General features: G+C 40.9%; 1 protein-coding gene across 6 annotated transcripts in view; it reads right to left on the bottom strand.

The window, feature by feature from the left end:
* Nucleotides 1-6,270: 6,270 nt before the first annotated feature.
* The window catches only part of DYNC1I1 (dynein cytoplasmic 1 intermediate chain 1), a gene marked incomplete at its 5' end in the record, with an annotated part of 260,677 nt that continues 250,756 nt past the window's right edge, over nt 6,271-16,191 (bottom strand). For all 6 annotated transcript variants that reach the window (XM_080818672.1, XM_080818674.1, XM_080818673.1 and 3 more), the window contains one exon: nt 6,271-7,212. In XM_080818672.1, coding sequence (XP_080674798.1) covers nt 7,102-7,212 — 111 coding nt within the window. In that variant the 3' untranslated portion in view covers nt 6,271-7,101. The remainder of the gene's footprint in view (nt 7,213-16,191) is intronic.

Below are 16,191 nucleotides of genomic sequence, written 5' to 3'. Positions count from 1 at the left end.
AATGTGACATTTAAGAATGGCCAATAAGCACATGAAAAGGTGCTTAAAATCACTAGTCATCAAGTACAGGCAAACTAAACCCACAGCTGGGTACTGCTTCATACTCCTCAAGATGTCCCAGATGAAACAGACCAACAATACTAGGCACTGGAACAGCTGTGGAGCAACTGGAACTTGATTCTTTTATTGGTGGGAATGCAAGATGGTACAACCACTTTGCAGAATGCTTACGAATATGTTTAGAAAGTTAAATGTAGTTCTATCATAGGACCCAGAAATCCTACTTGCAGTATTTACCTAAGAAAATGTGCCTACAGAAAGAACTGTACAAGAATATTCACAGCCATGTTAAACTAAGAGGCCTCCAACTGGAAACACCAATGTTCAGTAACTGGTGAGTGAATAAATAAATTCAGAATAATTGTAAAATGGAATACCAGTCAGCAATAAAAAGGAACATATTACTAAAATATTCAGCACATGGACAAATGTCAAAAAAATTATGTCAAGCAAAATAACCCAGACATAAAAGTAAGGCCTGCTGTGTGACTTCACTGCTATGAAGTTTAAGAATGGAACAGGCTCAACTAATCTGTGTTGACAGAAATCAAAACAATGATTGCTAGAAAGGACCACAAGCGTATTTCCCTCCTTATTAAAATGTTCTGTATCTTGTTTTGTCTGCTGGTTACCTAAGTGTACATAATTATTAAAGTTTGTTGAACCAAACACTCCCTATCTGTGTATTTTATTGTATGGGAATTACGCCTTAATAAAAATATAAAAGCTTAATACTTTTTCTCACTTTAATTTTACGTATAATTTTTAATTCTCCCTCTCAGTACTCTAATTGGGAGCATCAGATGTTTTTAAGCTCATCTTCAGTTGCTGCTGCTGTTATTTTAAACTGTGACTTCTTATTGAGCTTGACGGTAAGCTGTTAGGGAGCCTGTTACTTTCACAGATAAAAGGTTAGTTGGAAAAGTCAGAGGAATGACCTTCATTATATTAAAGGGTGAAAATTTGAAATATGTGCATAAGGGGTTATAAACTCAGTGCTTTCCGCATTCTGGACAGAAGAAACAATTAGTACAAAGGCTCTATGATTGGCAGCGTGTGGTGCATCGAAGGAAGAGTGAGGTGGGAGAAAGGGGAGTGGATTAGCGAAGATTAAGTAACAGGATATAAGACCAGACAGGAAGTGAGTCAAGTCATGCAGGGCCTATCAGGATTTTGCCTTTATTCCAAGAGAGGTGAAAGCCTTTCATGTGTTTTTGTTTTTGTTTTTATTGAAGTCCAGTTGACCTACCATGTCAGATTAGTTTCAAGTGTTCAACAGAATGGTTTGACATTTAATGCATTATAAAAAGCTCACCACAGGAAGTGTAGTCGCCATCTGCCACCATACAAAGTTATTAAAATATTACTGTATTCCCTATGGTGTACTTTATATTCCCATGACTTAAGCCATTGGTATGCTTTGAGCTGAGGAGTTCGATGTGGTAACCGTGTCATTCAAGCGGCTAGATGGGGAAACGACTGAAGAGGTCAAAGGTGGAAGTGGGGAGGTCGGTTAGGAGATAATTGCAAGAATCCATGAGATGATGATGATGCTTGGCCTAGGGCAGTGCATGTATATGTACTTACTCCTAGCCCCTTGTCTTAGCACACAAACTGCATGACTGTGTGCGTACTTTACAGCTCTATTGGAAAGTTTCTCTCTTTGCTGTCTTCCAAGGTCACCCTTAAATATGGCTGTAATATAGCTGTCATCCATTCTTAACTTTCTCCCACAGACTGAGCCAGCCCATATGTAAAACCAAGCTCTGACCTTTTCCTCTTTTTTCAGCCAGTCATACAGAACCCACCCTCCCCACATACGACCATATATGCAATCACGGGAAAGGAGTGCTGGTGAAATTCTGTTGGGTAACATTGGGCTTCTGGGCTCCTGGCTCATGCAGCTTACTCATGCCCTCTAGTTCTGCTCAGATGTACATCCTGGATGCACAATTTCCATCTTACGGAAGAGGTTTCTTCTGGATCTTTCCAACTTTATAGTTGGTGAGCTGACAGGACTAGACTTATAACGGGCTATTTGGATGTCTGGTGTCTTCATATCTTCATGGTGAAGAGCTCTACTTCTTCCATGACCCAGTCACATGCCAGGTGCTGTTTCTCAAAAGTCACATAATTCTTTGCTTCGGATAGCTCAGCTTTCCTTTGGAACCTCATGAGCCACTATTACAGATTCCTTGGTGGGCCTTGCCATTAAGTTGCCCTATCTTTTCCCACCGGTGATACTTCTGATACAGCATCTGTTGGTTGAAGGGCTCAGTAGAGCTCCTTGCACTGCAGTTTTGATCTACTGCAAAGTCCTTTCTCATTCTGAGCGCCACCCAGTGCCTTGCATGCCACGTGGTATAACTAACTGAGTATTCTAAGACGTTGAGTGTGTTGCCTTCAGAACCTAGAGAGGCCTGCCAGGTGCTTTGCTTTCTTGTGTTGGGAATTCTAAGCCCCAGCACTTTTTCACTTGGGAAGGGGTATCCAGGCATATGCCTAACCACTGGATTCCTAAAAACTCCACGGAAGTAGCACTTTCTCAAATCTTCCTTGAATCTATCTCCCACCCTCTGGAGTATATAAACTTAACTTCTGGTGCATTAGTTAACTCTTGTTTATCCTGCCTAATCAGTGTGTTGCCATTGATGTGATGGATTGATGTGGTGTTCTGTGGATTTTAGGCAAGTCCAGACCTATTTAGAATATGGTGGAGGATAAGAAGCTAACAGCCCTGAGACAGAAGTGTAAATGAATATGTTCTCTTTCCCAGGTAAGTACAAACTGTTTCTAATCTTATTATATAGTTGGAATAGAAAATAATGCATTCGTCAATCAGCCACATATCATGTACCAGAGGCCTTATTAATCTGTTCCAAGAAAGATGTGATATATGACACAACAGCTATGATAAGAGCTCCTGCGGGTTGAGCTTGCATGACTCTGCAGTCACTCTTGAAGATCCATCTAATTTATGAAGCGGCCAGATGGTGTCCTAAATGGACAAATTCTAGGGACTACCATTCTGCATCTTCTAGAACTCTGAGAATGTCACTAGTGCCCACCATTCTCCCAATACTACCCTAGGATGTAATTCTGCTTTTTATTTACCATCTTGGTAGGAGGTGGTAAGGGGTATGGCAGTTTCAGAGATCTCCACTTGGCCTTCCCTTATGGATAGCTCTTACCCTAGAAACCAGGGACCCAATGCCAAGTATGTGAGTTCTAACTGAACACTTAGAATTGGGGAAATGGTCACTGTGTGGGTCCATAGACCCACTGAGCCCTTTGTGACCTAGGGTTTAGTAAGGGCTTTATTATCTTACCTAGTCACTGTAAGTTACCATTCTAAGTGGGGACTATGATACAGCTTCAGGTTTCCTTGTGAACCTAGACCCTGTATTCACTAGTTCTCCAAGTATCTGATTTTTCTTTCTGTGTTATACATTGACCTGAATGAATGGCCATAGATCCCTTTGGGGAAGGACTGAGGAGATCATCCCAGTATGTTTGTCCAGGTGTCCTTCTTGCTAAGCAAGATACCTCTTCAGTCAATGGGTTCTGGATCTAGGTCTGGGTGATGAGCAGATCTAGGACCTGGATCTAGGCCCAGGTCTGGGTGATGAGCAGAGGATTATGATGTTCTATTGAGGTAACTGCCTTGAGCCACTTGCTCCCACTTTCTTTCTTTTCCTTTTTTTCCCCCTAATTTTTGCTCCTCCATTCTTGCTTTTTTATGTTTTCAGTTACAGATGTTAAGCACCATTTGAGCTGCATATCTGTTTTGCCCTGACAATGCCACATTCTGTGAATGTGTAAAGCCTCCTTTGCTGCTGCTCTGCTGTAGCTGGCCATCGCAGCAATAGTGGCTTTCTGGTTTCTGGGGTTTCCTGCCACACCTGGCCACTGTTACTCCAGGGTGTCATCATCCCCGTAGATGCTGACAAGCCCTGCTCTGTGACTGTGTCTCCTACAGTCAGCCCTGGCCTGTGAAGGGCACAACTAAAATCCCTAGAGGTGCTTATGTTTTTCTCACTAGCTCCCTGCTGATGGTGTTGGTGAAGGGTGTGTGCTCTGGGCCTACGATGTAACATAACTGTGGGGCGTGTCTTCCAGCTTTACCTAATATTTCTGTTCTAACATAACCTACTTTCAACCTCTTTATTCATATCTGTACTACCAATCAGGGGAACTCACACCTTTTTCACTTCAGTAAGTGTAGGCTACAGCTTTTCCAGACTTCTAAGACCACTGGATCAACCGCCCTATCCCTTGGAGTCCTTGCCAGAGTATAAAATCGCGTATCTCAAACAAGTGGCCCGGGTGAATTCTTGCTTATCCAATCTTAAATTCTGGCTCCCTTAAACCCCTCCAAATCCAGTCTCAGTGTTGCTTCCCTAGGCCCTAATGGTACTTGTTCTTTTTCTTTTCGTTTTTGTTTATTCATCAGAAAGCACAAGGAAGGGAAGCAGCAGGCACCCCACCGAGCCAGGAGCCCGATGTAGAACTCGGTACCAGGACCTGAGGATCATGACCTGAGCCAAAGGCAGACATAGCTGACTGAGCCACGCAGGTGTGCTGGTACTTGTTCATTTCTGCAATTTTTTTTGTGATTTAGTCAGTCTCTTCGCTCTCTTATCAGGCCCAGTTTGTCTTCTCCAGACAGATAATGCTGGGAGGGCCATCAGACAATGATGTTGGTCTGACCCTGAGAGAGAGGAAAAGATCAGAGGGAGGGAGGAAGGGAAGGAAAGAACGATTAGCTTTAGACTGCAGTACAGGTCCAGAAAGTTTTAGCAATGCTGACAGGGCGTCCTTGAGCCAGTTACCTCTCAGAGAAGTCTTAATCTCCCAAGAACAGGCCTGCCTCAGTCAGCTGAGAGCAGCCCATGGAAAGCATGGCCTTCGTCAAACATGGTGCCGGATCTCAAAGCACAGCCCCAGGGGCTGTCAGTCAGGTATGCTGTCTGCAGTAGGAGATGAGAGGAAATTTTCGTGGCCACCACATTCCATCTAGGACATGAGCTGGGATGACTTGAATGGCTATGGACTGGCTGGAGAGCTCTCTATCCACATGGCCACTGGATGGTCACCTTGGGCCCATGTGTGGCCTAGAGGTCTCAGGATGGTTGTACCTCTTACACAGATGGTTGTACTTCTTGGCTTAGGGACACAGAGTGAATGTGCTCAGAGACCAAAAGGAAGCTATGAGTCTTCTCATAACCGTGTCCTGGACCCCACACAGCATCACTTCCCCCATATTCCATCATTTATACCAGGTCAGCCCAGACTCCACAGGGAGTCTCAGACTGTTTTGGAGACTAGCTACCACAGTGGGACGTGTATGTATATAAACACGTAATATTTCATTTGCTTACTAAGGTGGGCTCTGGTCTTTTCCCTGTTTGGTCTTTACTTGTGGAATCATTGCGAGTTTGGTCTGTAATAGCAACTCATGGATTATTGAATTATTCTTGGTCCTTTAGTGTAAGCTTGAGAAACTTTTATTCCCCGCCCACCCCCCCCCCCGGTACTTTTATTGGATTGCTTTCAAAGCTATTTAAGACCCTCATATTTTATCTTTAAAAATTTAATTCCTGCCATCGAAGGTTTCAGTATCTATGTATCATAGGGCACTTAGAGCAAAAGTATGCCATTATTTTTAAAAGAAATCTCACGGGTTCGAGTCCCTACCACCAGAGCACCATGGAGATTCTCTTCCTGAAAAGCTGAAAGTCTGTCTTCAGTTGTTTTTCATGACTCAACCACTATTTATTTGAATTCTCTCTAGGCATGAAATGACTTTTTGGGAAAATTTTCTATTAAAATTGTTTATAGACATATTTCTTAGTCCAATAGCAATAAACATAATTTTGCTGGTGTAAATTTTTTAAAAACTTGAAGGAATGTGCAGAACATTTGGTATCTGTACACCGTAACCTGTTTCCTTACTCCCAACCTTTGAGACCGTCTTTGGGCGAGAGTGGCTCTGGTGAAGGAGATAAGGGAAAGCTTTCCAAAAACCCGCACACGTTCCCTCGTAAAAATAAAACCGGAGTCTTGGTTTAAGTCCAGCCGGCTGGCTGCCTCTGAGTTCATTATCAATCTTTAACATGGCCTTAACGTATCTCCCCCACCCCCTTGTCAAAGCAAAATTCTAATCAGGCTTTTCCCACGCAAAGGTTTTATCCACACTAGGGCAGACCTGGCTTGGAACATTTTATTGGCAATACTGGTGTCATATTCAGGAACCGTAGTTTTGTTGGACTGTGTTGGCTTGAATGACAAGTATCAGTGGTGAACTCTATTTGAAATATTGTTAAAGTACCTAGAAATAATGGGCATTAAAATTCATTCCATTCACTGCAACAAACCTCTAAAGATTTCTTGTCCTCAGTGGCACCGGCATACTGTAATTGTTATTTGGAACTTAATGTAACCTCAGCAGCAGCAGAGACAATGCAGTCCTCTCATTATGCACATGCTCTAGGATCGTTTATTTTAATGCTTTCAAATAAATATGTTCCATGCAGCACACCACAATAAATAAGGAGCAGCAATGTTCTTCTAGTAAATCCATCCATAACGTGAGTCACCATGTAAAACACTACATCTCAAGTCTTTGGCCCTGTACCATATCATGGAGCACACCACATCTGCACCTAATCATATCTGGCTTCATATGGATTTAATAGGACTATGCCAGAAGTGCATGTAAGAACAAATTTAACCAGAGGTTTCCAGCTATTAAATACAGCTACTAAGTAGTTAAAAGGCAACAACTAAACCTGTAAAGCCTACACCCTCCCCCCCCATTTTTGAGACAGAAATATAAAGACAGAAATGCTCTGGTGAATGGCAGGTCAGTAGAAAGCGGGGTGGGATACATTTGGAGTACTTGGAGCAAAGCCGGCACGACAGGACACCCAAAATATCACGCAACACTGATACTGAATGGACATGGAATACAAGTGGAACCGATGGCTGCAGCACTGAGTTCTAGAAGGTCGGGGTTGGGGTCGGGGTGGTTCTCTTCCACTAGGCAGATAACTCAACGGTGCCTTCCTCCTCACTGTCAGCTCTGTTAGCGCGAATCTCCACGAGGGTCCTGGCGAAGCGGGTCCACTCGTCATTGTGGGGGACTGCAAGCTGCAAAGCAAGGGAATGGAAAATGGTGAGCAAGTGTCTCACGGGCCAGGAAGCCTTGAGGCCCGCCTGACCGTTCCTCCTGAGGCAACCGTCTCTCCAGTCTTCTTCCCCGCATCAGCCCTGAAGAGGGACAACCAACAGTAAGAGAATAGCGTCCCTCTCAGAAGAAAAAAATCACTCATAGCATTTTTAAAACTTTAAAAATCTTATGTAAACCATACCATGACAGTAGCCAGTTAAAGCACTTTCGGGAATGAAAAGTCATCTCAAGGACAACTGCCCCACTGACGGGATGGAGAAATAACTGTGGGATTGCCTTTCTCAGTCGGGGCTGTTGGTCCTTTTTCACAAGTGTGGCTAATGCACTAATATGCATGGCAAAAATCTAGTTTACATATACAAAGAAATCTTACTATAAAATAATGATTTGGCTTTTTCAGCAAGATCTTCTGTCCTAAGTCCTTTACATGTGTTAACTCATTCCTCACAGCAACCCTACGGAGGGCAATATTAGTATCTCCATCTTACAGAAGAAGAAATCAAGGCACAGAAAGACGAAACCATCTTACTGAGTTTGCACAGCTAACAAGGATCAGTGCCGGTGTTCTCTAGCTCCAGGCTCTGCGGCCCTAGCCAGAATGCAGACCAATTCTCTGTAATTTCCCAAATACTGTCTTCTTCTCTGCACAATTCAGTGAGGAGAAAATCAACCCCACCCAGTACAAATTACATGTATGAATTTTGTTAGCTGATTTAAAGGATAGTAATTTCTTTACATAGCATCCAAAGATGAATTGCTTAAAGATAACCATGCAAATGCCTGGAATGGAAAAGAGAATTATTTGAAGATGAGAAGCAGGATCAAGTAGAATTCTGAATGCTTTTATAGAGAATAAAATTGATTTAGACTGTAGAGTGATTTTCTTGGAGGACTGCCCTATAAGATGGGGTAACCCATCCATAGGTACCCAGAGTTACACCTATAAACATTAATAACAGTCACCTCAATAGACATTTTTGAAAATAAGCAAAGAAACCTAAGTTTGTGATCAATTTTACAGCTGAAAAATCGCCCACTTTATATAGAGCCAAATGATTAGAACTTTAAATTTTTATTACAGGGATCATATCCTCAGATAATGTCTAAGACAACTTCTTGGAGGCTGGTACCATCAGTTGACGTATATCCTGCCATTAGTTTTCGAGTACTAAGGTTTAAACGTTTCAATAATAGAATTCTGGAAATGATCTACAGGTGGGGCAGTAAGTTCTTCTACTTACTTTGAGAAATGCAGTACCAGTAAGAATTCTCCTCTGGTCATATGAATGGGTTTTTGAATGGTTAACTACTTCCCCAGTTATTGAAATGAACCTAAATTTCTCCTTAGGCAACAACGTGAGTTCACAATAGTATTGAATGACAGTTACCCCTTCGCTCAGTCCATTTTCCCTACTTTGAGCTCTTTTCCTAGGTTCCACTATTCTTCATTTTTCTCTTCAATTTTAGAAAATACTGCACCAGGGAAATGAGGCGTCCAAAATCAATGCTACAAAAAAGTGAACAAAAAGCACAAGCAGCAAAGGGTTGGTATCATCTTTATATGAAAGAATAGGCCCACTATTTTTTTTTTTTTCCTCCAACTCCTGACCCAAGTCCTTCCAAAAAGAACCACAACACCAAAGCCTAGGGAGAGACAAAGTCAACCATGATAACATGATTATAACTTTTTCTCGTAGGAGGTGAGAATCAAGCTGTAACTAAGGCGCCTCAGAATTTCACATTACGTCAAGTATTGGGGAAAAGGAGGCCTTCCTAATAACACGTTATACGGTATGTGATACAGTGTAGCGCTCTAGGAGTCTGGCCCCTAAACCTGACACTGTATTGTTGAAGGGGCACAAGTCTGAATTAACATGATGCTATAAAGTAACGCTTTATTGATAGCAACATATAGGAACTATATACTCAAACAAGAAAACAGGTACATATGTTTTACGTAGTTTCATGCAGTAGTAATGGCAAGACCGACTAAAGATGAAGAAACACCAAGGTTTGAGTGTGTGCCTGGGAGGTAACTGGAGACAGAACTGAGCACCATTTATGACATTTAAGGTTTATATCTAACTTTTCAAAAATGAATTTTATTAAATTTAAATGTTTCTGATGAAGAAACAAGAATTCCCTACAGTAGGTCTACCTTTTCCACGGGGATAGGAATAGTAGTACTATAATACCAGCACCTGTCGTTGCCCTCTCAAAAGAATTCCTAGTATTCTAACATATCTTGTCCTCTTTTTGATCTGTGAAAGTTTCATTGAGGTTGGAAATATTAGAAGTTTAAAAAAAAAAATTCCACCAAGTATTTTCTTCTCTAGAATGTTAGTTTGCTTTGGTTCACAAACAAAACCACAATAAAAAACATTCCAGAGTAGAACACAATGAAAACACAATTGCTTCTAGAAACTTAAATTTATCGACCTCATCCTATTACACTTTCTCATTTAGTTGGCTATAAAAATAACCCAAGGTGATTGTAGCATTAGATTTAGAAGGTGAACTGCACACTGCCCCACTTTTAGAATTAAGTATCACCATCAGGAAGCACTTTAAGTATAATCTTAGCTTGAATGTGTGAATGTGTATTCACAGGCGCTTTCCACACCCCAACTAATAATTTTTGGCATCTGAATTACTTGTAGGTAAGATCAAACAGGCGTCCTACCAAACAAGAAGACCACTCCTTTCACTTTATGTCTGCGGCTGTATGTGGCATCCGTCTGGAGAGAACCGTCCTTCTTATCCTTGGCACTCCTGACTTTTGTCACCTGGTTCTCTCTGATTGGAGATGGCTGCAAAGGAGGCTTGTGAGCATAAACTCATCTGAGACTTTCTCTAGGAGACTTTTAATCCAGTAATACCTTAATAATGACGTAGGAAAATTCTTTGTCCATGTTCCTTAGTTAAAGAATAAGACTGCTGTCGTGTTCCTCTGACTAGCACACAAATGTATTTAGTCAGCGGGGACTGAGTACCCACTCCATGCCTGGCCCTGTGCTAGGGATTAAGGGGACAGCCCTGAATAATTTTGGCACACGATGACCATGAACTACAAGCAAAAATGATCATGTTTTATTGGGCCAAAATGTGTGAATACTGGCATAGATGTGTTTTTTGGTTTGTTTTGTTTTTTTAAAACTTCACCTACATTCCAAACATGAATAGCCTGAAATTGATCTTCTTGTAGTGACAAGTGCAACACTTCTCAGTGTGGGTTGTGTGTCAAGCAAGTAGCAGGGAAACAAATGGCACATTAATGTCATGGCCTCAACATCTCCTTATGTTTCTACCAAGGCAGTAAAGGCTAAATCTAGAGCAAAGTATTTCAGGACACTTTTCTAACAATTTCCATTTCACGATAGGAAAAATATTCACACAAGTTTTTAATCCTGATGAGTAATTTCAATTGATTTAAAAAAAAAAAAAAAAAGCACTGTGAAGGAAATAGCCCATAGTGATAGCAAGGGAATACCATAAAGAAAGGCTTCTAAAACTCCCAGTATTGCACTGAGTCAGAGTGGATCTGGAAACATTTTCTGCCTTCAGATTCATCTGCCAGAGTCCACATCCTAGGTCAGGGATGATTCAGATTTTCCCACTGCTTTGTGGACAAGGTGCACCAACAAGCCAGTTCAAACCCCCCCCCCCCCATTAGAAGAGTTCTAATTTTTTGCTAAGTGTATAAATCGTTTTTATGCCATGAGCACTCAGAGCTCTGATTCCTGAGATAATACAGTCGTGGTTCTAAGAGTGATGGCCTATTATAGATATGATATGACCCTATTTTTACAGCCAAGGGAACGAAGGACAAAGATAGTTTCTGAGGTAGCAATTTGGCCCTAAGGAGGAGGTAAAATGAAGCTCAGATTTGGACAGGAGACTTAAGTCCCATTCTCATCCTGGTTACTGGCAATGGTTGGGCACTTAACCTCTCATTGCCTCAATTGTAAAATGGGGATGATGGTGTCTGACCCATTTATCAACAGAGATGTGAAGAGGATGAGAAAGGTAATCTAAGGGAAGAAAATACTATGAATTCATCATGGAATAGTCATGCGTTCTTTTTCTTTAAAGTGTCACTCAGATTGAACATGTTCCTAAAAACGATCTCTGTAAGTGGCGCACATTATCAATTCAATAGCATTTTTGTGGTTCTGTTTTTATTTTCTTAAAAAATTCTGATGTTTACACATTAGGACATTAAGGAACAAGGCATGGACCTCTTTTAACAGGTGGGGAAGAGAAGAACAGGGAGCTCAACAATTTGCTGAAGATCACATGACCCCCCCCCCCCCCAAACACACACACCAAGGAGCCCCAGGCTTCAGGACATGCCGGCGTACCTCCGCAGAATGCCTGGCACATAATGTGTTTTGAATCACCTGCTAAAAGATTCCAAAGATTGTATTTTATCTTCTAGGATTCCTGGGAGATAAAAGGTCAAAAGTAAAAAGCAAAAGTGTGCAGAAGTTGTGGAAAATTTATGAAAATTGATTTTAGTCCCCTCCTCCCTACTTCCGAGGCCACATGGACCTGCTCCCTCCCTGCCGGAATGGAAGGGAGGGGGCCCCTAGATCGTGCCCCAGCCCGGCACCCAGCCTGGGCTTCTCATGCACTTAAAGGGAGGCAGAGATGGCAGAATGACTGAATTCTGAGAATGGAGTCAGGGTTGACTTTTTCCACCTCCAGTATCGGCCAGAGGGCAGTTTCCTTCCCTGCTTTGCACTTACCTCCTGCATGTGCTTATGAAATTGATGTTTTAACGTGTCTGATCATAAATTCTCCATGTGTGAGAAAGGAATTTTGAACCCATCCCTAGGACTGCTGTAAATAGTAAACAAGGCCCCCCCCACCCCCGAAAAATATGATGGGCTTTTAATCACAGTGCTTGGCCCATTATAAACCCCGTGGAAATGCTGTTTTTTCTTATTTTTCCTTAATGCTTATTCCCTTCTCCATTATTTTTGTTATTTTGCCTTTTCTTTCTTCCCATTTTCTCCTTTTCACCTATATAGAGCTGCATTTTTTTAAAGAAATATTTATTTTTCTTACATTTGATTTCTTGAAAACCCAAATAATTTCCTAAGTGGTCATACTTCTAATACTAGCCAAATTTCATGAGCTGGGTATGGAGGAAGGGTTCTTTCAGATCCCAAGAAAAATTCTGTCAGAGTACTTTTTAATTGCTCATTAAAAAAATCAAATTTTAAGCACAATTCTTCATAAATACACAAGTACACATATATGTCAACAGATCGATGCATATTTATCTCTCAGACATGGCCAGTGCAGCGTTCCTGAGCTGTTTCCTAGCTGTTTCCTTGGTAGGGCCCTTTCTGCAGTGGGAGTCCACATTTTTAGCTCAAGTCCTAAGGCTTTGTAACCGCTGAACATGCTGTTAAAAAATCAAATGACTTTTTATAACCAGGGTTAAATGCACAAATATCATTCATGTGTCCCTTTTTATAAGCACATGGCTAACAATTTTGAACAGTCCACAGTCAACCCTCCCTCATTTGTTAGTAATTTTCAAGGGTTTATAGTACCTAGCAGCTGATTTTAAAAAGCTGCCTTATCTGCAGAAACTCCTACCAGCTCAAAGCCGAGTTCTTTATGGTAAAACTATCTGTCTCAGGCATTGTTTATATAAAAGTAGGTTAATTTTTAAAAAAAAATCTTGGACAATTAAGACAGAAAACTATTCGGTGATTTCGGTTGATTTCTCCAATACATTAAGCATGGCAAGCAAACAAGAGTCCAGATTTCCGAGTAAGCACTCCATGGATGTGTATTTCATCAGCATCTTTGAAATCTTTTCATTAAACTGAGTCATTAAGAAAAAGTCTGGGACGTTATGTTAGCCATGGATGCTGAACACATACAGGACAACTCATCTACTGTACCTTACCTATTCGCCTAGGAATTAAAGTCTCCTATTAAAAAGATATCTTATGAATTACCTTTTCACTCTAATACGCATTGATTTTTGTTGTTGTTAATGCATTTACAGAAACCGTGGAAGTGAATGTGGGTCTCCACAGAATGACTGCTAAACCCCTCTAAGCCTTAAACGTTTTTTTTTAAAAGTGCCCTTATTAATGCCCCCCCGCCCCCCCCAGTTCAGGAGATTGTGGACTTACTGGTATACAAATACACATTTGTGTTGAGAGGAAGCCGGTATTTCTTAGGACAATTCCCTTTGCCACACACACAGATGGAAGCAAAGTGGGAGGTAGCAAGCACCGAAGCCGCCGCTGGAATGAGCAAGCTTACTCGCTCCGCATAAATACAGGCCCCACTGTATTTAACTCGCGGGGGAGTCTAACAATGGATGAAACCACGGACCAAAATTCCAAGCCAGAGTGCAGTGTGCAGAGGGGTAAATGCGCTGCAGTGTTCTACCACAAAAAGATACGCTGTGTGGTAACTTAGCATTTAGAGCACTTCTAGGGAAGGCTGGAGGGAGGGTGGACGTCACGTTAGTCTCCATGCTGTAGCATCTGCCGTTCCCAGTCAGCACGGTAAAATTTCTGTGAAATTTAGCAGCACGCAAGCCTACAGCAGTCTGATGAGATCTGACTATTTTTGGTTAAGAAAGAAAGAACCTATTTTATCATAAAATCCTATCTAAGGGACCCATCATCTACCCGTGAAGCTACAGATCTCTCTGCCAAAGTTCTCTTCCTAGGATCCTTAAATGAGCGGTTAACTTTTATAGCATGTTTGTTAGAACACCACTTAAAAAAAAAAAAAATCCATTACCACCCAGTTAAGGAAAGAAAGGTAAGACATAAAATCAAAAGTAAATAGTAAAAAGATGGGTCTCTATCAATCTCAGTAAGCCAGAAACCATCGAAGGAAATAATTTATTTTAAATACTATTCCTTAGGGAAAAAATGTTCTTCATGTTAAAATTTAGCATTATAGGAAGCACAACAAAATTCTGGAGTTCTGTCTATGGAGGGAAAAAGAAGAACCACAGCTAAAAAAGAAAGAGTTAATTTACTAAGGCCTATGATGACCTTGTTCACCTTCGTATGAAAGCCTCATCATCCTTTCTTCTTGAGAAATCTCTTAAGTGTATTTTTTTTCCTGTTATTTGGACCTACCTATTCTTCTGCCCAAAAGATGGAAAAAGTGCTAAAAACATTGGCTGATGGGCAATAATGGAAAATAAACTTTGTAGACTTCTATTATCACTCTTTTTCCATAACAGAAAAGATCAGGAAAATGCCAGGGGGACGACAAAGCATGTGCTTGCTACTCAAGCTGCTCTGCCCTATTAGCTGACTAAACCCAATACCCTTTCCCCTCCTGATACTATTAACTATAGGTTTTCTAGTAAATTCCTAGCAACCACTGCATCTAAGCAGTTTTGACAAAAAAGAAAGCTTATTGCTAAACACCTTAAAAACATTTACCAAGGTAATAAAAGAAATGTCATTCCCTCCTACTGAATGTTTGGGCATAAAAGAGGTATTTTTACAGTGTAGTTCATGATTTACCATATCTATAGTGTCCAAAAAAAGCACAATGAAAAGGAAGCATTTTTCCAGTGGTTTGACAACTATTTGAATCAACTGTTAGGCTTTCATTACTCTAGTGGCCAACTGCTCACTTTGAAAAGCGCAGGAGGGGCGAGGGACCGGGATCGGGAACGGGGAAGGACAAACCTTCTTTTCCCAATATGTTTTCTGTATATTCTTGTCTGTGCAAATATAGTTAAATGGCTATTTTTCCTGTCCATCAATCTGTTGCCAGCTCGGAGGCTGCACTGTGAATGCTTCACATGAGTCAGCTTTCCCTTAACCTTCAACTTTCCCATGTGAGGCACTGATTCCCCCAAATGCGGATGGAGCGCCTTTTCTGTGCCGGGCCAGGTCATCCTGGTCAAACAGACATTCTGTAAGTATCTACCTTGCAAATGTTTCTGTGGACATGGCAGTCTAAACATTACAAAAACCTTACTGAAAAATGTGATTAACCCAAGGAGGGCTGCCAAACTAAACAAAACAAAACAAAACAAAACCCCAAAACCAGTTTTTTTCTAAGTCAGAAGGGTGGCTGGTTTTTAGGCAGCTAGAAGATGTTCACTTTTTACCTATGGGTCCTTAATACTAAGACAAAACTAAAATATTTCATCTAAATGTTGAGAAACTATAGTGTGGCTGCGAGAAGGAAGTTCTCAAGGAATGGACCACTGATGAGTTTTATCTGCCATCCTAAAAAGTGAGTGCAAAATTTCTTCAACAAGGTTAAGCTCTGATATTTCCTAAATGATAAATAATTCATGTTTTAAAAATGTAGAAGATGTTCTGATAGCTGACATTCTCCGAAATTCATGCAGACCTTCTTTGAAATTAGAATAGGATGATTCATTCACTTCCTCATTTTGCAAGTCCAACCTATATAGCATATAAATATTTACACGTCAGCACGCATAAGCAGACACTTGATTCCGTAGCACACACACTCCTGTAACAAACAAACAGCTCCCCGTTTCCGTACAGGCCAGCGTTAATCCAGCCTCACAGATGACTGGAGCAGCTTCATGCTCGGCTGGTCTAAGCTGTGATTTGAGGCTACTGTTCTAAGCAGTAATTTTTCAAGATAAAATTTAGCAGTTTTGAAATTCTAAAACTAAACACAATTTTGTCAGCCATAAAAAAAATTTAACACTATAATTAATAACTGCTTCAAAATCCCAAACTGCTATTGAAGATGACAGTTTGAAATCACAGAAGAATCATAAAGATGATTAATTATACAAACTGGTACTTGTTTCAGAAGGTTTATATTCATAGGCCATTTATCACCAAAATGGGAATATATGAATTTCATTGAATATTGCAAATTACTATGCACACATTAATTTGGTTTTTATAAAATTAGATATTAGGGTTTTCTTTTCATTGAATCAA

The sequence above is a fragment of the Martes martes genome (genome assembly GCF_963455335.1).
Source record: "Martes martes genome assembly, chromosome: 11".
NCBI classification, from domain to species: Eukaryota; Metazoa; Chordata; class Mammalia; order Carnivora; family Mustelidae; genus Martes; species Martes martes.
Note: the sequence above shows the minus strand (reverse complement) of the source record. Positions and strands in the feature narration are given on the sequence as shown.